This window comes from Silene latifolia, chromosome 10 (genome assembly GCF_048544455.1).
Source record: "Silene latifolia isolate original U9 population chromosome 10, ASM4854445v1, whole genome shotgun sequence".
NCBI classification, from domain to species: Eukaryota; Viridiplantae; Streptophyta; class Magnoliopsida; order Caryophyllales; family Caryophyllaceae; genus Silene; species Silene latifolia.
Genome location: NC_133535.1, coordinates 158,994,049 through 159,015,422, shown reverse-complemented (window position 1 = coordinate 159,015,422; position 21,374 = coordinate 158,994,049). Strand labels below are relative to the sequence as shown.

The following is a 21,374-nucleotide window of genomic DNA, read 5'->3' as shown; positions in this document are numbered from 1 at the left end:
GAAGCTGAGAGGGCAAAGGCAGCTGAGGCTGCTGAGGCTGAAGCTGCCGAGACAGTTTCTGGGTCGCCTACCAAAGAAGATGCTGCTGACGTCGCCGATGGCGAGCAGCAACAGGCATAGGGAGACGGGCGGTCGTCACCAGGTTCACCCGGCATCTCGGATAGTTTAAGCTGTTCGGGGGCCAATTATTAAGCCTTTCCTCCCTGCCATCTTTTGGCGCTTCAAATGACATGTCTGTAACCTTTTGTTCTTCTTTTCCTTGTTTTTTGTAAAACTTTGGTAGGTTGTGTTTTGGCTTATCCCTATGGGGACGGCCGTCGTCTGTATTCCTTGTAACCTGTAAACATTTTTAATAAGAGTTTGTTTACTTTGCCTCTGGCTTGGCCGAGGTCTTTCCTTGTTTTTGTCTGAGTTGTCTTCTTACGTTATTAATTGAGCGCTTCTTTTGTTTTTACCTTCGGCCTGGCCGAGGCAGTTAGAATGCGTATCTCAACTGTACTTAACGTTTATTGGCCCACGGCTGGGCCGGGGCTTTGATCTCCTTCACTTGTCTTCTTATGTTATTAATTGAGCGCTCCTTTTGTTTTTACCTTCGGCCTGGCCGAGGCAGTTAGAATGTGTATCTCAACTGTGTTTAACGTTTTTTTTTTTTAAACATGTTGGCATGTTGGTCGCTTCCTCTTTCACTCTCGGTCTGGCCGAGGCGTCCGATTTGCGCTTCCCAACCGCCGCTGTGAACATGTTAGCGTATCGACCGTTGTGTCCCCGCCAGGCCTTCGGTGGGCCGAGGCGACTAGGGGTTACGGCGCGACGGCGTTCGTATCTGTAGACATATTGATCGCTTCTCCGCCAGGCCTTCGGTTGGCCGAGGCGGCTAGATTTTGCGTCTCAACTGTACTTATACGTTCCTAAGGCATGTTGGTCGCTTTCGCGAGTATCAATCGCTATTTGGTAGTGACTGTCGTGGCGTCTACTTCTTGGGGTGACTGCCCGGCTTGGGCCGTGGCGTCTACCTCGATATGACTACGGAGGGGATAAACACTTTGATGAAAAACTTGGATGATTCTTCATTAGATATAAACACGCGTTGGGGTGCCAACAATAGTTTTGGACACCTCCGCCGCTATACAAAGTACTTCCTGAGATTGTCAGTGTTCCAATGGCTCATCAAAGGCACACCCTCCATGTCTGTCAGCCGGTATGTACCCGGCCTCATTTCTTCAACCACTTTGTAGGGACCCTCCCAGTTGGCCGTTAATTTACCATGAATGTTTCCTTTGTTGGTGGCGGCTGACTTTCTTAGGACTAGATCCCCTACTTTTAAGTCCCTTTTGTGGACTCTTCGGTTGTAGGCTCTTCTCATTCGGTTTTGGTATACTGCTAAGTTGAGGCGTGCTGTATCTCAGCTTTCTTCGACCAGGTCTAGGGAGGCTCTCAGACCTTCCTCATTTTCAACCGGGTTAAAGGTGGCCGTTCTGAATGTCGGCACCGCTGCTTCAATTGGCAGGACTGCTTCAGACCCGTAGACTAAGTGGAATGGACTGTACCCCGTTGCTTCTTTCTCCGTGGTTCGAAGGGACCACAGGACGCCGGGTAGTTCATCGGCCCATCTTCCCTTTAGGTCTTCAACTTTCTTCTTCAAACCGTTGAGGATTGTTTTATTGGCTGCCTCCGCCTGTCCGTTGCTCTGTGGGTGGCAGACGGAGGAGTATGCAAATTTGATACCAAGTTCTTCTAACCAGCTCATTATTGTGTCACTCCAAAACTCTCGGCCGTGGTCAAATACCATGACTTGGGGTAACCCAAAACGAGTTATGACATTTTCCCAGATTACCTTTCTTACGGCCGCCGTTGTCTTCGCAGGTACCGCTACAGCTTCAATCCATTTGGTGAAGTAGTCAATGGCGACAATCAAGTACTTTCTTCCTCCGGATGCCGTTGGAAATGGCCCTAGTAGATCCATCCCCCACTGTGCAAAAAGAAGGGGACTAAGCACCGGCTGCAGGTCTCGGGAAGGTGCATGTATCACCGGAGCATGCATTTGACAGTTGTTGCACTTTTTGGTTTTGGCTCTGGAATCCTCAAGCATGGTGGGCCAGAAGTAGCCGGCTCGGAGAGCTTTGTGGGCTAGTGTTCTTGCCCCCATGTGATGACCACAGATGCCTTCGTGAATTTCTGTCAGTATTAGCTCCGCGTCGGCTGGGCCGACACATTTCAAGAGTGGCCTTATCACGGACCTCCTGTATAATTCTCCTTCAAACACCAAGTACCTTGCTGCGATCCTCTTTATCTTCTGCGAGAGACTGCGGTCCTCCGGTAACTCATTTATCAATTTGTACTTCATTATCGGAGTCATCCACGTCGTCTCGGCCTCTATGTCGCCCACCATGCCGACGGTCTCGATAATGCTTTTGGCATTCCCGATGTCTACCAAAGCACGGTTCGTGACATTCTTGATGGTTGAAGCGGCAAGCTTTGAGAGAGCGTCGGCTCGGTTGTTCTCGGACACAGGAATGCATTGTATACGAAAAGATTTCAATTTTGAAGTGTCAGCTTTTACCCTTTCCAGGTATCTTACCATCCCGTCGTCCCGAGTCTCGTACTCTCCTCTGATTTGATTAGCCACTAAAAGTGAATCTGTTTTCAAAATGATGTGGTCCGCCCCGGCAGCTCTAGCTAGCTCGACTCCGGTTATCACCGCCTCGTATTCGGATTCGTTGTTTGAGGCTGGGAAGGTAAACTTCAAGGCATACTCAAACTCGTCCCCGTTTGGGCTGATTATAAGGATGCCGGCTCCTGAGCTGTTCGCCGTGGAGGACCCGTCGGTGTATACTTCCCATACTCCGGGGTTTTGCTCTTCTTGATATGTGCACTCGGCCAGGAAGTCTGCAAGTGCTTGTCCCTTTATCGAGGGCCTCGGCTTGTATTGAATGCCGAAACCGGATAGCTCTACTGCCCATTTGATGAGCCTGCCGGATTGTTCAAATTTTTCCAATGCTTTCTCCAATGGTTGGTCGGTTAAGACCGTCACGGGATGTGCGTCGAAGTAAGGTTTCAGTTTCCTTGCGGCAACGACGACAGCAAAGGCTGCTTTCTCAATCAGTGGGTAATTCCTCTCGGCGGGCAACAATGTATGGCTGACAAAGTAGATTGGGTGTTGCTGTTTGTCTTCTTCTCTGATGATCACGGCACTGACCGTGGCCGAGGTAACTGCTATGTATAGATATAGCGTCTCCCCCAGCATCGGCCTGGACAAGGTTGGGAGAGTTTGAAGATGAGCTTTCAGTTGCCTGAAAGCTGTGCTCTGTTCCTCCCCCCAGTTGAAGTCTTTATTCCCCTTTAACACTTTGAAGAATGGGGTGCTCTTGTCGGCTGACCGAGAGATGAAACGGGCTAGAGCCGCCATCCTTCCGGTCAACATCATAACCTCTTTTCGATTCCTCGGCTCCGGCAGGTCCAGTATTGCTTGGACTTTTTCTGGATTGGCATCAATTCCCCTGGCGCTGACAAGCACGCCGAGAAACTTACCTGACCGGACACCGAAGTTGCATTTCATTGGGTTAAGCTTCATCTTGTATTTCCTTAGCGAACAAAATGTCTCGTGTAAATCGGCTAAGTGCTCGCTGTCAGACTTGCTTTTTACAATAGCATCGTCGACGTAAGCCTCAATGTTTCGCCCTTTTTGATTTTGGAACACTTTGTCCACCAGTCTTGTGTAAGTTGCGCCGGCGTTCTTCAAACCGAACGGCATCATTTTATACATGTATGTGCCGTTACCGGTGATGAATGCGCATTTAGGCATGTCTTCTTCGGCCATGAATACCTGGTGATACCCTGAGAAGGCGTCCAGCAGGCTCAGCATAGTGTAGCCTGCCGTGGCGTCGATTAAACTATCTATTCGAGGCAAGGGATAACAATCTTTGGGGCACGCTTTATTAAGATTGGTAAAATCTACACACATTCTCCACGCCCCCGATGATTTCTTCACCATTACAACATTAGCTAACCACTCAGAATAAGTACAAGGCATGATAAAGCCCGCCGCTAGTAATTTATCTACCTCGGCTTTGATGGCCTCATCCTTCTCGGCTGAGGAGTTCCTCATCTTCTGGTTGACAGGGCGAGCGGTGGAGAGTACGTTCAGCTTGTGAACAATTACCTCCCGGCTCACGCCTGACATCTCGGCTGCTGAGTAAGCGAAGACGTCTTTGTTCTTCCTCAGCAGGTCTAGGAGAGCGGCCCTGAATTTTGGCTCCAGGTTGACACCGACAGTTACGGTGCGCCCTGGGTCAATTTCCACTTCTTCGGTCTCGGCCCCCTCGACCATGCTGACGTTGTTGGTGCTCATTGGATCACCCTCCTGTTATAAGGATGGGCTTTTCCCCTTCTCTGACTTCTTCGCCACTTTGAGGGATTGCATGTTGCACCCTCTGGCAGATATCTGGACGTTGACTACGTCGTCTTTTTCGTCCTTTGAGACGAGCTTATGCGCTTCCCCCCGGTCCGAGACATACATCAGTGTCAGGGCCCGGATGGACATTACTGCATCGGCCTCGCTCAGAGTGACTCGGCCTATGAGAACGTTGTAGGCGGACGAGCCGTCAATGACCACGAACTCAGACAGGACATTCTTAGCCGCATTCCCCTCGCCGAACATCACCGCGATCCCTGATCGACCCCGGGGTACCAGGCCGGCCCGGAAAAACTGTGTACAATGGATTGGTGCGGGGGCTCAAGTCCTCAATCTTCGACCGAGATTGAGAAAGCACTCCCTGAACATGATGTTCGTGTAGGCGCCTGTGTCAATCAGGCACCTCTTGACCAGGTGGTTGGCTATGTCCAAGTGGACTACAAGTGGGTCGCTGTGCGGGGCGATGACTCCCTCGTAGTCCTTCTTCCCAATAGTCATATCGGGGATGTTGGAAGCGGGGATCGCTGTTTTGGGCACAAAGTTGATAGCCTGATATAGCTCGTTCAGGTGCCGTTTGTGCCCATGAGCGGACCCACCGTTCTCGTTGCCCCCGATGACAACATGGATTACTCCTATCCGTTCAAAGACGGATTTCTTATTTGAGCCGCCGGTGTTAGTCTTTTGGCCTCCGGCAACATATTTGCTGAGGCTCCCCTTCCGGATCAGCTCTTCAATGGCATTCTTCAGATGCCGGCAGTTGTCAGTTAAGTGACCGGTGTGGCCGTGGTACTCACAGTACTGGCTCGTGTCACCGTCCCCCCTCGCTTTGGGAGGCCTTTCCCACTTCTGACCCTCGTTCTTGCTCAAGGCGAAGACCTCGGCAGCAGATGCGACCAGGGGGGTGTGACCATTGTACCGCTTTTGGTAGTACGGTCCCGAACTCCCCCCGGCGCCCGCCGAGTTCTTTTTCCTGGCGGACCTGTCAGACCGTGACCTATTATTGTCACGGCGTCCTTCATCCGGGTTGTCCTCCCGGCGGCTCTTACTCTCTGAGTGCCCGACCTCGCTGGGGCCTACCCAGGTTTTGTGATAGTCCTCCACCTTTATGGCTTGGTCGGCCATCTTCCTGGCGGAGTCTAGGTTCAGGCCGCCGCACTTGATGAGCTCGTTTTTTAAGTCCCCTCTCGGGAGGCCTTTCATCAGTGCGAAGGCCGCCAGTTCGCTGTTCAGCTCACGAATCTGCTGAACCTTGGCGTCGAACCTCTTCAAATAACTTCGGAGAGACTCGCCTCCCTCCTGTTTGATAGTCAGGAGATCCGATGTCTCGACGGCCCTTCTCTTATTGCAAGAATACTGGGCCAAAAATATGTCCCTTAGGTCGCCGTAACAGTATATCGACCCATTGGGTAGCCCCTTGTACCAACTTTGTGCCATCCCATGCAGGGTCGTTGGGAAGACTCGGCACCAAACCTCATCAGGCTGCTCCCATACCGACATGTAAGACTCGAAAGCCTCGGCATGGTCGGTTGGGTCGCTTTCTCCTTTGTATGATATGGGCGGCAACTTTAGTTTAGTCGGCACCGGGACCTCTAGGACATAGGCGCTGAGGGGCTGTCTGACCACATGTCGAATGACACGCGGCGATCGGCTCCTCGCATCCTTAGTCCGGCTCCTCTCCCCGTGGCGGGAAGGGCTTCTTCTCCGACTCTGGTGAGTCGGACTCCTTCTCCGACTCTGGTGAGTCGGACTTCTTCTCCGACTCTGGTGAGTCGGACTTCTTTCACTCCTCTGGGGCAGGCCTCGTTGGTGTTGCGGCGACGCCGTCCTCCCGCGAGTGCGGGAAGGACTCAGGTCTACCACTAGCACTCTGGGCTCCCCCGGCGTCTTGGCATGGTCAGCTTCCTCCAGTGCTCCGTTCAAGTTTCTCGGAGTCACATTTTGGGCCCTGGTCTCCTGTGCGGGTGCCGCCGCTCTTGTCGTTGTGACAGTGTGAGTCGGCGTGCTACCCATTAGGTCCAGGAGTAGCTTCAGTTTAGCTGCATCAACCACATGTCCCATGATGGTGACTTGGTCGGCGGGCAGCGGTGTATCTGGTATTATTGGCATCCCGTACGCCGGTTGAATTACTCGGCCGGTGGGGGACTGGACAACCCCAGAATTGTGGACGGTATCATCTTGGCAGAATTCGGTTTCGTCACTCACAAATACTTCTTATTGCTTCGACATCTTCTTAGCTTTTTGGGTGGGTTTTTGTTTTGTTTGGGAATGAATGTGACTAGCTTCTAGTATCTATTCCCCACAGACGGCGCCAATTGTTCCGGGTGTAATTCCGAAGCAGTTATTTGTTACCACTCGTGGCTTGTAGAATGATGTCTTGGTCTGAATCCTCCTTTTGGCCTCTCCTGAAACAATGAACAAATTGAGGGCTCGGCTTTGGCCGAGCGTACTCACTCCGACGCTCAAGTCAGTGAACTTAAAGAGGTAAGTTGTGTGTTACTTGGCGAAGTATATATTGTAGAGAGATAAAGAAGATATTACCAGATTATGAGGTATTTAGGTTATATTTCGGATGAATTGTCGATCATTTCCTCAATGAGGGTTGAGGAGTATTTATAGACTTTCACCTTTTGTCACGTAGTGGACAAGTGGCCAAGTGGCTAGCAGGTGGAAAGACTGATCTACCCTCGGCCGAGGGACCCATGGCAGGCCGGCGGGCCCTGTTGACTCCATGCCGATGGGTCTTGGATATGAGTACGCGGATGTGTGCCCCGGCTGGCTAGTTGTCCTAGCCAGGACACAAGTGACAGGCCGACAGGCTGCGCCGGCTAGGCTGTCCAAGGTGTTGACTTTGCTTTGGATATCTTTGACCTTGCTCAATATGTTGACTCGGTCAGCGGGTGCAGAATATGCCCCATCAAAAACTACTAAGATATAAGTTTTTATAGTGTGGGAACGAAAAAATTATATTGCGACAAAATGAATACATATGAGATTTTGAGAGGTTTAAATATTGTGATAACGAGTATGTATTTACACAGTGATCACGAATGAGTTTGAATAATTAAAAGAAAAGTAATAATTATTAAGTAATATAATATTATATATGGTTTTTCTACGTGATACCCCGCGTTTCTTCGCATTCTACGTGATACCCCTATATTTTTGAAAATATAAGTGGTATCCCTAAATGTAGTAAAATGTTCTAAAAATACCCAATCTTCTAAAAATCACGTTTTAATATGTTATATTTTGTAAAGAAAATATGTTTACAATTGAGTAGACGATGTTTATGTTAATGACATGACAAATTATTGCCACAAAAATCAATAAAAAATGTATAAATTAAACATTCTAAAGAGGCGGATTAGAGCATTTTGGGTATTTTAAGATGTTTTTATCATGTTTAGGGGTACCACGGGTATTTTTGAAAAGCGAGGGGTATCACATAGAATTCGAATAAGTACAAGGGTATCATGTAGAAAAACTCTATTATATAAACAACATGAAAAAGTAAAATAAACATTACATTTTTCTTTAATATCTTTAGTTAAATATGTATACGTCAAGAACAAAACATTAGTTATGACTAACTAGATATTACTTTTATTTAAATATTTTATATGTTATCTTATAAAAATGATATTTGAGAAAATTCAACCTATTTTAGTTACGGTAAACTCTTAAACATCGTTATATATAGTTGTTAAAAAAAAAAAAAAAAAAAAGGTGCAAATTTCTGATAGATATGTTTGACACATAGCACATGTAAGACACAACCAAAACATTTGAATAAGTTTAGTTTTGGCCATATATGTTTGATACATAAATATCAAACGTTATACATACAAAATTAAAAATTGCATAAAATTATATTCACATCATTTTGAATAAATCTTTTAACTGATTTGGAACATAACGTATCGTGAAATGATATAATTTGATACCTTAATGTTGATTGTTGCATTATTCAAATAAATTTTATTTTAATTAATGTGATAATTTGATCAGTTACAATTTTTTTTTGTAAAACGTTGATCATGCGTAATTAACTATAACTTAGTATTGTTTTAATTAAAATTATATGTATTTTATTTTAAAACACTGAACTTAAACCTAAAAATAAAATTTGAGAAAAAAAATTAATTTATTTTTATTTATAGGTAAAAATATTAAAGGTTATATACGAATTATATTATTTTTCTTCAATTATAATAACAAAATTTTAAAACAGGTCGCGCGAAGCGCGGGATACTACCTAGTTCTATAGAAAAGTTGCTAAAAAGAACACTCGGGTCAATTACTAAGGCTCAAAGACTAGGCCGGCCCAATAGAACTTGAACACAAGACTGACCTTCAGGCCCAACACAACTTGAGTACAAGTTTAACCCAATTGTTATCCGTCATCGCCAAATTACCGATGCCGATTAGCGTTGTAGTTTTATCTAAACTACCAAAAACACCCCTCCCACCCTAGATTACCCAAAACTCTCATTCCTTTTTTTTTTAGACAACAACTCTCATTCCTTCATTCTCTCAAAATCTGGCATACGAAATCAAAAAAACCGCTTTCAAAATTTCATATAAGACTTCAAATCCGTCATCATCGACTAGAGAAGGATTCAAACTCAAAAAACGCCCTTAATCACCCTTGGGTCCTAACCAAGCTACTCATTCAAATCTCATAATTCGATGACCATATCTCACCAAGTCAGCAGTAACAAATATTCATTTTACGAAGTATAAGGGACACCAACATTACAAATTCGAAACAACAAAGATCACATCAAATACACTAGTCCTACTTGCAAAGAACCATAATCGTCCATATCCATACAAATCTGTACTACTACAGCAATACACTAAAACAGAAGCATACAAAACAACGAACCGTAGTCGCCCATATCCATACAAATGCGGATTTGATTAAAATTCCAATTCATGTACGCAACCAAGCAGTTCACCAATGCAACCTCAACTGTACATCAACCTTCTTTGACTCGAGTGTATTTGAGCGATTAGCATCTGGAGATTCAATCCGTTTTAAAGGGTGCCCCCAACAATTTGCCATATCTTCTAATTCACTCATGAAAAGCTGCAAACACACAAAAGGTAATTCGATTTTTGAAGCAATACTAATACTATGAAAAATGCTTGGTAGAATACTTTATACTCGTAGCAGAAAGAGCTGTCAGCAAGTCGAAATAGATACAACATTCAAATGTAACTTAAGGCAATGTTAAACTTAATCCTCCGGCTCAATGTATGACTGACCGACCGACCGTGAGACATAGCTAGCTGATGCATATACCAAGACTCTAAGCAGGCATTAGTTCGAGTTACTTATTTCCAACTTGGACAATTGCAATTTGCATGCTCCGACTACAGAAAATGACCAATATTCCAAGAAGACCATGTTCAACTAAATAGCATAGAGAATGGAAAAAATGATGACATGAAGTCATGAACATACCTGGATCATCAAATCAGGTTCATGTAAAAAAAATTGAAAAGAAATAATATCAGGGTGGCACGTCCAGAATAAACCATTCAAAAAAGCTGACATAGATGATCTTGAGAGGTTCTGATCATGGAGGGTTAGCTTCAGCTCTGTGATATCGCGTGGACGTCCAAGATTAACATCTCCGAGTTCTTCTTCAACAAATTTGATATCGTCACGTCCAGACTTCATAGTACACAGCCATAAAAATTTGTTAGTGCAATTAATATAAACATTCATTCAGACTCTAAACAATTATACAATACCTCATCATAATCGTCGGATAGCCAAAATTTCAGAGCACTGCAGCTTCTTAGTCCTGTCATTAGCTGTTTCAATTTGAAAAATCCTAGAGTATCTAGGCAATACGGTGTAGTGTGAACAGAGAGAACACAACTGGCTTGACTACTAATGGTGATAATACAATCAGGGTCAAAGTCCCCTTTATATTTGAACTTCGTCAAACTTGGAGCATCAATCGTGACATCTACCAAACCATGGCATTCATCCAAGTAAATCTCCTTTAGTTGAACACTTGAAATCCTGATCATTGTCAGCCTACGACAGTTGACCAAATGCAAAGTCTCTAATGAAGCTAATTCAGGTAGTAGTTTGCCAAGATCCCCGTCTGTAATACCAGAAGAAAAGAGATCTAATGTCCTTAAATTTCTCAACAAACCAGGTTTTAACATAACCGGCCAACGATCAAAAGTCAAGTCTGAGAACTTAAAACACGCAAGACTTGAGGTCTCGAGAATGATTGTCCCATCTTTAGGTAAAGAATAACTTAAAGTAAGCTCCTTCACTTGACTACAACAAGGAATGACAATAGTTTTGAAGCCGAAGCAATTCTTAACCAACAAACACTTCAACAACAGGCACGAACTAATAATATGATTTAGCATACGTTCCTCTACATCAACACCTATTAATTCCAAAGTCTGAAGAGATGCAAGATTTATGGCTTCGTTGTAGTACGGTATTTTGACATTAATACAATAAACTTCTCTTAGAGATTTGCTGAGAGCAAAATGGCAGGCAATTGGTAGTTAATTGGACCATCTAGATCAAGTCTTGCAACCTGATTGTGCACAGCTATACGAATCCACTCATCAACTTTGCAAGATAACTCTTCTAATTTTCTAGATAATTCTATGTCTTCAACATCACAGCCAAACACTTTATTAGAAGCCGGAAATCTAAGTGTGAGCGTCCTTACACGCAGGTTATCTTTAGCGTATCTTTGCATTCTACTATCTATATATCCTAATAATCTAGCAGAGACTTCCTTAGATGGCCAATACCTTGCGGATGAATTCTCCTTCTTACAATAAAAATGGAACACAATAATTGGGTTTGTAGCCGAAATATGAGCCCATCTTTTCGACAAGATACAAGTTCTATATGCCTCCCTCGTATCCAAAAAAGAAATGATGTGATGTAAGATGAAATCCGGTAAATCTGAGAACCTGTCAACAGTATTCAGCTGCCCAGATACCGTTTCCTCGCAATCGGGGTTCATTTTTACTGAGGAATTTCGTCGAACAGTTGGTGTGCACTGTCGCAAATTTCAAAATTCTCCTGCAAATGTGAAAAAACTAAGTTAAACAACATGAAGGGGTTTAGTTCAAAGCAAAAAGAGTAATGCAGACTACGATTACCGAGTAATGAAGGAGATGTAGGGAAGATGAATGCAGATGTATTTTCTTTCTTTAACGAAGTCGTGGAAACAAAGGGAAGTGAGGTTTGAACCCAAAGATTTACTAGAACAGTCACTAGGAGAGTAGGAGTAGGGTGCGGTGCGGTTCGGTGCGGTTCGGCCAAACTCTATACCTAAAGGTTAAATCGCACTATTTCTGAATCGGAATTTTTTGGATAATGAGTGTTCATTAGCAAACTAATTAGGTAATTAGTGTCTGGCTCAATGAGTCCACGTCATCACTTTTTATTTTTATTTTTATTTTTATTTTTTATACAAAACCGTTAAGATACCTAGCGGCTTTGTCCAACCAATTGCAATAGGTAATAGGTACACTACAAAATGGTAGTGCTGATATGGTAAGCCGCTAGGATTCCTAGCGATTTGCTTCAATTACTAGGCCCAGTACAACTTGAACACAAGACTATTCCTGTTCTTCACGCCCAATACAATAACCCCCAATACAATAACCCAATCGTTCTTCGTCATCGACAAATTACCGATTAGCATTGACAGTTTTATATAAACTGCCAAAAAACACTCACCCCGCATCCCCCTTACTACTAAGAGAATCCCCTTACTACTAAGAGAATAAAAACTCTTAGTAGTTTTCCCGCCTAAAACTATAAATGGAAACAATATTACATTTATATTTTACCTCTTTTACAAAAAATTTATCACTAATTTATTAGGCAAACATTTCCACAAATGTTATCTTTCATCAGTTACACTCAAAAATTACGCAAATCTGCTTCTTAGTCAATCTTTACCATAATTATTGTTCATCACTTACACTCTAAAATTAAACGAATCTGTTTCAATCTGTTTCTTATATTATCCTTCAACAGTTAGACTCTAAATATGGTTTTCTAAAGGACGTAACAAATTTTTATGTATTTTTTTTATTAAAAATAAAAAATAAAAATATTAGTTTAATTATTTATAAATTGACTTTTTAAATGCGTAGTATACTAATTTTACCTATTTTCGTTATAAGGTTAATAGGCGTTTTAACTAAATCTTACATCACTTAATTGTATTTTAATGTCATATCAAGTAATGATATACTAATATTATAGTGTTATTTTTAACAATAAAGTAAAAATAGTTTAAGACAAAAATAACTTAACTTAAAATGTCTTTTGATGGTAGTAAATTTTCGTTTTCTACCTCTTGCTAAGATTATATTTAGTACGGAGTACATCATAACATTAAACTGCAGGTACAGTTAATTTATGCAATTAATTTGATAAGAAAGTCTCTTTATAAAACAAATCTAAAAAATACCGTGCTGTAGCACGGGAACTATACTAGTTACCCAAAACTCTTAATCCTTCCTTCTCTATAAAATTGACAAACGAAATCAAGTCTTTCAAAATTTCATCTCTACTTCAAATCCGCCACCAATAACGAATCGAGCAAGAAACTAACTTAATTTTGTTTCATTACTTCCGTGAATCTCATAATTTATACTCCCTCCGTACCACACCAAAGATAACGTAGGGAAAATTGGAGTATTTAAGAAAAAGTGGAAAAAGTAAGGGTAAAGAGGGAAAAAATAGGTAATCAAATGGGTATAAGGATAACTTGGTAATGTTGTGGGCCAAATAAGAAATGTTACCTTTGGTACCATTGTACGTCCGTTTATAGTAAGTGTTACCTTTATTAAAATGGACTAGAGAACAATTCAAACTCGAAATATGCCACAAGTAACAATGCTTCCTTCACATGTACTCAATTTCCATTATCTGAGCTTAAACAGCCACAAATATTCATTGATCTACAATCTTCCCGCTCCATTTGCGAAGTACCCGGAACAGCAACATTACAAATTCGAAACCATATAGATCATACCAAGTACACTAATCCTGCTTGCAACGAACCATAATTGTCCATATCCATACAAATCTGTACATCTTCAGTAAGACACTAAAACAAAGGCATACAAAGCAACTGACCATAGTCGTCCATATCCATACAAATCCGTACTTCTTCAGCACTACACTAAAACACTAAAACACTAAAACAGAGGCATACAAAACATTGTTCTAAAATAGAGGGAGGTACCAGGAACACTTGAAATCCTGATCATTGTCAGCCTACGACAGTTGACCAAATGCAAAGTCTCTAATGAAGCTAATTCAGGTAGTAGTTTGCCAAGATCCCCGTCTGTAATACCAGAAGAAAAGAGATCTAATGTCCTTAAATTTCTCAACAAACCAGGTTTTAACATAACCGGCCAACGATCAAAAATTTGTTAGTGCAATTAATATAAACATTCATTCAGACTTTAAACAATTATACAATACCTCATCATAATCGTCGGATAGCCAAAATTTCAGAGCACTGCAGCTTCTTAGTCCTGTCATTAGCTGTTTCAATTTGAAAAATCCTAGAGTATCTAGGCAATACGGTGTAGTGTGAACAGAGAGAACACAACTGGCTTGACTACTAATGGTGATAATACAATCAGGGTCAAAGTCCCCTTTATATTTGAACTTTGTCAAACTTGGAGCATCAATCGTGACATATAACAAACCATGGCATTCATCCAAGTAAATCTGCTTTAGTTGAACACTTGAAATCCTGATCATTGTCAGCCTACGACAGTTGACCAAATGCAAAGTCTCTAATGAGGCTACTTCAGGTAGTAGTTTGCCAAGATCCCCGTCTGTAATACCAGAAGAAAAGAGATCTAATGTCCTTAAATTTCTCAACAAACCAGGTTTTAACATAGCCTGCCAACGATCATCATAAATGTTCGAGAACTTAAAACACACAAGACTTGAGGTCTCGAGAATGATTGTCCCATCTTTAGGTAAAGTGTTAATTAAAGTAAGCTCCTTCAGTTGACTACAACAAGGAATGACAATAGTTTTGAAGCCATAGCAATACTTAACCGACAAACACTTCAACAACAGGCACGAACTAATGATATGATTTAGCATACGTTCCTCCACATCAACACGTAATAATTCCAAAGTCTGAAGAGATGCAAGATTTATGGCTCCGTTGTAGTACGGTATTTTGACTCGAGAACAATTAAGTTGCGTTAGAGATTTTGCGGAGAGCAAAATGTCAGGCAATTGGTACTTAAGAGGACCATGAAGATCAAGTCTTGCAACCTGATTGCGCACAGCTATCCGAATCCACTCATCAACTTTGCAAGAAAACTTCTAATTTGCTAGATAACTCTATTTGGTCAACATCGCAGCTAAACACTTCATTAGAATCTGGAAATATAAGTCTGAGCGTCCTTACACGCAGGTTATCTTTGTCGTATCTTTGCATTCTACTATCTATATATCCTAATAATCTAGCAGAAACTTCCTCAGAGGGCCAACACCTGAGAGAGAATTTCGGCTCAGAATAAAAATGAAACACAATAATTGGGTTTGTAGCCGAAATATGAGCCCATCTTTTCGACAAGATACAAGTTCTATACGCCTCCCTCGTATCCAGAAAAGAAATGATATGATGTACGAGAAAATCTGGTAAATCTGAGAACCTGTCCAGAGTATTCAGCTGCCCAGATACCGTTTCCTTGCAATCGGGGTTCATTTTCACTGAGGAATTTCGTCGAACAGGTGGTGTGCACTGTCGCAAATTTCAAAATTATCCTGCAAATGTGAAAAAACTAAGTTAAACAACATGAAGGGGTTTAGTTCAAATCAAAACGAGTAATGCAGACTACGATTACCGAGTAATAGAGAGGAGATGTAGGGAAGATGAATGCAGATGTCCTGGAAACAAAGGGAAGTGAGGTTTGAACCCAAAGATTCACTAGAACAGTCACTACTCACTAGGAGTAGGGTGCGGTGCGGTGCGGTGCGGTACGGTTCGGCCAAACTCTGTACCTATATTTCTAAATCGCACTTTTCCTAATGGTTATAAACGGATCGGTTAATTGGTTGAACACTGATAAGCCAAATGGTTAATAATTAACCGATAATCATTCTACACTTTTTTTTTCAACTTTTGTTCATTTTTTCTAATGATTTAGTTAAAATTTCATTATATATTATAGACAGCAATAAATTTAACAAGACAAATTTTAGTATATTAATTATTTTAAAAAATTTAATTTTGGATGCACTAAGAAAATGAAATAAAAGAATAATTTTTTTTATATGATATCTTTGTTTTTTTGCTTGGTTTTTAGGGAAATGGTTCTGTTCCCTTAACCGATTTTCTAAAACTGTTAACCGAAGCTGAACCAATTCCACGACAAAGTTAAAAGATCGGTTCACTAAACTGCTTTGGCAAAATGGTTTTGGTTTACCGGACCTACAAAATTAATGGTTTTTTGGTTTGGATTTATTGCGGTTCGATTTATTCTGAATACTCCTAGCTAAGACGAGTAAAAATGGATAGAGCTATTGGCTAGGGGTGTAAAATATAGGAACAACTTTTGCTAACCTAAACCATAAGAACTAAATTTTGAAACCTTGATATTCGGTTTTTGCCGATTCATTTAACCGATCGTGTTTTTTTAGTGAAAACCCGTTCCGGGTACGATTAACATGGTTTTGAACCGCCTTCCTTTCTTTTCTTTTCTTTTTTTCTGTTTTTCAAAATACACAAAATTAGACTTGTAACGTGGGGAAAGGAAAAATGAAAGTTTGGTCAAAATGTGAGAATTGTCCTTTTTAATATTATTAATTTATATTAGTATTTTTTTTCCAGTTAAATTCCATTAAGTTCAACTCACTTTTTGTTGTTATGTTCAACTACTTTCAACCAGAAATAACTTAGCCTAAGAGAGGTTTAACCCCGAAGATTACTAGATCACGGATGTGATTAGGAGAAAGTGAATACGATATAGTATACAATCCTGTAATTTTTTTTATCCCGAGGTAGTATAAAAACTGATACTTCTTTTGAGGAAATATAAATACCTATACTTGTGGATGAGTAACTTTAGAATGTCAATTTATTCTACTAAGGAAAATAAATTAATTACTTTCAACATTAGCCTGCACTATTATGGATTTTGAATTTCGCCCATAAAAATGTCTCAAAATTCTTGCTATGTTGTCATGTATAGTCTTACGGTATTTCTTAACCAATGAGAAAATTAAAATTAACCATACCTTCGTGAATGAGAGAGCCTAATTTAAATGGAATAAAAGTAGTGTATTATTTTATTGATTAAGTTGTATAAAATTCACAAAAATTTACGAGAGACGGCCTCTCAATAGCGTTATTGAAAGACCTCTCTCATGATGAGGTGAGGAACTCACGAATTTTTTTTTTCTTACTATGTCTCTCACTAAATTAGTGAGACACGGTCTCTCATGAGACTTACTGTATAAAATTTTTCCAACAAATAAATTTCCGAATAATCCTGATACATCAGAATATGAGCATAAAATATAGCCCAAAAAATATACATCGTTGGTCAATTACTAAAACTCAACGAGTACCCTCAAAAAACTTGAACACAAGAATGTCCTTTCAAGGCCCAACACAAGCAATCCGTCTTGCTTCAGACCGCCTTATTTCAGACCGCAATAAGACCTCTCACAAGTGAGAACCACATGGGTGGTGGGACACCCTCATGTGCTTTCCCACTCACACCCTAAATGGGTTTTTTGTGAGAGGAAATGGTATCCGTCTGACCATTTCAGACAGATATGGCAATCTGAAATAAGAATTTGTGGAACACAAGACTAGAAAACAATTCAAAACGGACTAGAGAACAATTAGATTTGTGTTATACTTATTAAAACGGACTAGAGAACAATTCAAACTCGAAAAATGCCCCTAATCACCCCTAGGCCTTAACCAAGCTACTCATTCACATATCACCAGTAAGGCAGTAACAAACTAACAATGCCTCCTTCACATGTACTCCATTTTCCATTATCTGAGCTATAAATCACAGCCACAAATATTCTTGATGTACAATCTTCCCGCTCCATTTTAATATATTTGCGAAGTACCAGGAACACCAACATTACAAATTCGAAACCATAAAGATCACACCAAATACACTAAAACAAATCCTGCTTGCAACGAACCATAATCATCCATATCCATACAAATCCGTACTTCTTCAGTAATACACTAAAACAAAGGCATACAAAGCAACTAACCATAGTCGTCCATATCCATACAAATCCGCACTTCTTCAGCACTACACTAAAACACTAAAACAGAGGCATACAAAACATTGTTCTAAAATAGAGGGAGGTGTTTATCTTCTACCCCCATGTAAATCCGAATTTGATTAAAATTCCAATTCATGTATGCAACCAAGCAGTTCACCAATGCAATCTCCACTGTACCTCAACCTTCTCTGAGTCGTGCATATTCGAGCAATTAGCATCTGGAAATTCAATCCGTTTTAAAGGGTGCCTCAAACAATTTGCCATATCTTCTAGTTCACTCATAAAAAACTGCAAACACATACAACCAATATGAGTTAAAAAAGCATCTGCAACACAACCAACTACGGTTCAAAAAGAAATGCGTAAAAAAACATTGCTGGTGGAGAATTTTGAATCATGAGACTCGGTGACAGACCTTGCAACTGCTTGACCATTATCGGAAAAACGACCACTACAACATTTTAATGTTGTGGTTCAATCTTTCCTTCTCAATCTTGTGATAAGAACAACTTAAGACAGAAATTTCGTGTTTATTGTCTCATTAGGATTAGAGAAAGCAAAATGGTTTACCAGTACCACTGGTCGACACATTAACTTTGGCACCTGTCTATTGATGTTTATGGGTCATTTTTTATGTCAATAAACTTGGGCATAACGTCAAATTAGTAAATTCTGGTAATTTCGAATCATATCAATTACGGGCAGGTAATTCGATTTTTGCCAGGTCTAAATGTCTAATTTCAGAAAAAGTTATCAGAAAAAGGTAAAAGCATTACTAATACTAGGTAAAATGCTTGATATCAGAAAAAGTTATCAGCAAGTCAAAATAGATGCAACCTTCAACTGTAACTTAAGGCAATGGAAGATTTAATATTCTGGCTCAATGTCACTGACCGTGACACACAGCTAGCTGATGTATATACCAAGGCTCTAAGCAGGCATTAGTTTCGAGTTACTTAGTTCCATATTGGACAATTGTGATTTGCATGCTCCAACTTCAGAAAATGATCAATATTCCAAGAAGACCATGTTCAACTAAAATACTAAATAGCATAGAGAATTACTAACCCCTAATTCTATTAAAAATGGTAGAAAGTGAAGACATGAACATACCTGGATCATCAAACCAGGATCTTCTATATGAAATCGAAAAGAAATAATATCAGGGCGACACGTCCAGAATATACCATTCAAAAAAGCTGAAACAGATGATCTCGAGAGTTTCAAATCATAGAGGGTTAGCTTCAGCTCTGTGATATTACGTGGGGGTCCAAGATTAACATCTCCGAGTTCTTCTTCATTAAATTTGATGTTATCACATACAGCCTTCACATCATACACCCATAAAAATTTGTTAGTGCAAATAATAGAGACATTCATTCAGACTCAAAACAATTATAAAATACCTGATTAAGAGAGTTGTTTAGCGAAATTTCCACAACATGGCAGCTTCTTAGTCCTGTCATTAGCCTTTGCAATTTGAAAAATCCTTGAGTATCAAGGTAATTAGGTGTAGTGCGAACAGAAATACCGCAACTGGCTTGACTACTAATGCTGATAGAAGGATAAAGGCCAAAGGTGCCTCTATATATGAACTTCGTCAAACTTGGAGCATCAACCATAACATCTACCAAACCACGACAATTTTCCAAGCAAATCACGTTTAGCCGAATACTTAAAACCCTGATAGTTATCAGCTTTCGACAGTTGTATAAAAGCAAAGTCTCCAATGAGGCTAATTCAAGTAGTAGTTTGCCAAGATCCCCGTCAGTAATACCAGAACAATAGATATCTAGTACCGTCAAATTTCTCAATAAACCAGGCTTTGACATAACCGGCGAACGATTAAAAGCCAAGTCTGAGAACTTAAAACACACAAGACTTGAGGTCTCAAGAATGATTGTCCCATCTTTAGGTAAAGTGTTACGTAAAGTAAGCTCCTTCAGTTGACTACAACAAGGAATGACAACAGTTTTGAAGCCAGAGCAATTATTAACCAACAAACACTTCAACAACAGGCACGAACTAATGATATGATTTAGCATACGTTCCTCCACATCAACACCTAATAATCCCAAAGTCTGAAGAGATGCAAGATTTATGGCTCCGTTGTAGTATGGTATTTTGACTTTAAAACAATTAAGTTGCGTTAGAGATTTTGCGGAGAGCAAAATGTCAGGCAATTGGTACTTAAGAGGACCATGAAGATCAAGTCTTGCAACCTGATTGCGCACAGCTATCCGAATCCACTCATCAACTTTGCAAGAAAACTCTTCTAATTTGCTAGATAACTCTATTTTGTCAACATCGCAGCTAAACACTTCATTAGAATCTGGAAATATAAGTCTGAGCGTCCTTACACGCAGATTATCTTTAGCGTAACTTTGCATTCTACTATCTATATATCCTAATAATCTAGCAGAGACTTCCTTAGATGGCCAATACCTTGCGGATGAATTCTCCTTCTTACAATAAAAATGGAACACAATAATTGGGTTTGTAGCCGAAATATGAGCCCATCTTTTCGACAAGATACAAGTTCTATATGCCTCCCTCGTATCCAAAAAAGAAATGATGTGATGTAAGATGAAATCCGGTAAATCTGAGAACCTGTCAACAGTATTCAGCTGCCTAGATACAGTTTCCTCGCAATCGGGGTTCATTTTCACTGAGGAATTTCGTCGAACAGTTGGTGTGCACTGTCGCAAATTTCAAAATTCTACTGCAAATGTGAAAAGACTGAGTTAAACAACATGAAGGGGTTTAGTTCAAAGCAAAAAGAGTAATGCAGACTACGATTACCGAGTAATGAAGGAGATGTAGGGAAGATGAATGCAGATGTATTTTCTTTCTTTAACGAAGTCGTGGAAACAAAGGGAAGTGAGGTCTGAACCCAAAGATTTACTAGAACAGTCACTAGGAGTAGGGTGCGGTGCGGTTCGGCCAAACTCTGTACTTAAAGGCTAAATTGCACTTTCTAAATCGGAATTTTTTGGATAATGAGTGTTCATTAGCAAACTAATTAGGGAATTAGTATCCGTTTCAAACTATTTTAGCCCAATGAGTCCACGTCATCACTTTTTATTTTTATTTTATTTTTTATACAAAACTGCTAAGAAACCTAGCGGCTTTACAAAATGTCATCAGCCAAATATCTGTCACTTTTAGAAAAATAAGTAGGTCTCATGAGAGACCGTCTCTCACGAATTTAGTAAGAGACATAATAGGGAAAAAAAAAATTAGTGGTTCCCTTACTCCATCAATGTGAGAGGTCTCTCAATAACGCTATTGAGAGACCGTCTCTCCGGAGTTTTTGTGTAGAAAAATAGCGTAGAGGATAAGTCGCTAAGATACCTAGCGACTTTATCTGTCTTATTAAATAAAACAAAATAATGATAGGCAATGACACCGAGAAAGTCAGCGATTCAGCGGCTTTGTCCAACCAATTGCAATTAGTCCCGGCAAAAGTAACCCGACCCGATTAACCCTACCCGAAAAGACTGACCCGAGACCCAAAGTGACCCGAACTACATCACCCGAATGTGACCCGAAAACTCGAATTGACCCCACCCGAACATGACCCGAGTTTTCTTAACCCTAACTGACCCGACCCGAAAATGATTCGATCCGAAATCACCAAAATCGAAAATGACC

At 40.7% G+C, this 21,374-nt stretch overlaps 2 protein-coding genes across 2 annotated transcripts in view; both read right to left on the bottom strand.

Annotated features, from left to right (window-relative positions):
- The window catches only part of LOC141606638 (uncharacterized), a 106,610-nt gene extending 95,127 nt beyond the window's left edge, over window positions 1-11,483 (bottom strand). Inside the window, exon 1 of the mRNA XM_074425842.1 lies at window positions 10,175-11,483. Within this exon, the coding sequence (XP_074281943.1) occupies window positions 10,175-10,813 (639 nt within the window). The 5' untranslated portion in view covers window positions 10,814-11,483. The remainder of the gene's footprint in view (window positions 1-10,174) is intronic.
- Window positions 11,484-17,450: 5,967 nt separating this feature from the next.
- LOC141606635 (F-box protein At4g09920-like) lies at window positions 17,451-20,674 on the bottom strand. Its single transcript, XM_074425839.1, has 4 exons — window positions 20,523-20,674; window positions 19,127-20,442; window positions 18,834-19,046; window positions 17,451-18,008 (listed from the first exon to the last, which is right to left on the bottom strand). Exons 2-4 carry the CDS (start codon window positions 20,381-20,383, stop codon window positions 17,874-17,876), a joined length of 1,605 nt encoding a protein of 534 aa, XP_074281940.1. The 5' UTR covers window positions 20,384-20,442; window positions 20,523-20,674; the 3' UTR covers window positions 17,451-17,873.
- Between the last annotated feature and the right edge of the window lie 700 nt (window positions 20,675-21,374).

Bases quoted from the DNA above. Each gene is read 5' to 3' on its own strand.
- LOC141606635 (XM_074425839.1), bottom strand. From the start codon at position 20,383: ATGAACCCCGATTGCGAGGAAACTGTATCTAGGCAGCTGAATACTGTT. The intron at 19,047-19,126 runs GTATTTTATAAT...TATGATGTGAAG, and splicing joins TAAACAACTCTCTTAATCAG to GCTGTATGTGATAACATCAA. The intron at 18,009-18,833 runs GTATGTTCATGT...ATGTGTTTGCAG, and splicing joins ATCCTGGTTTGATGATCCAG to TTTTTTATGAGTGAACTAGA.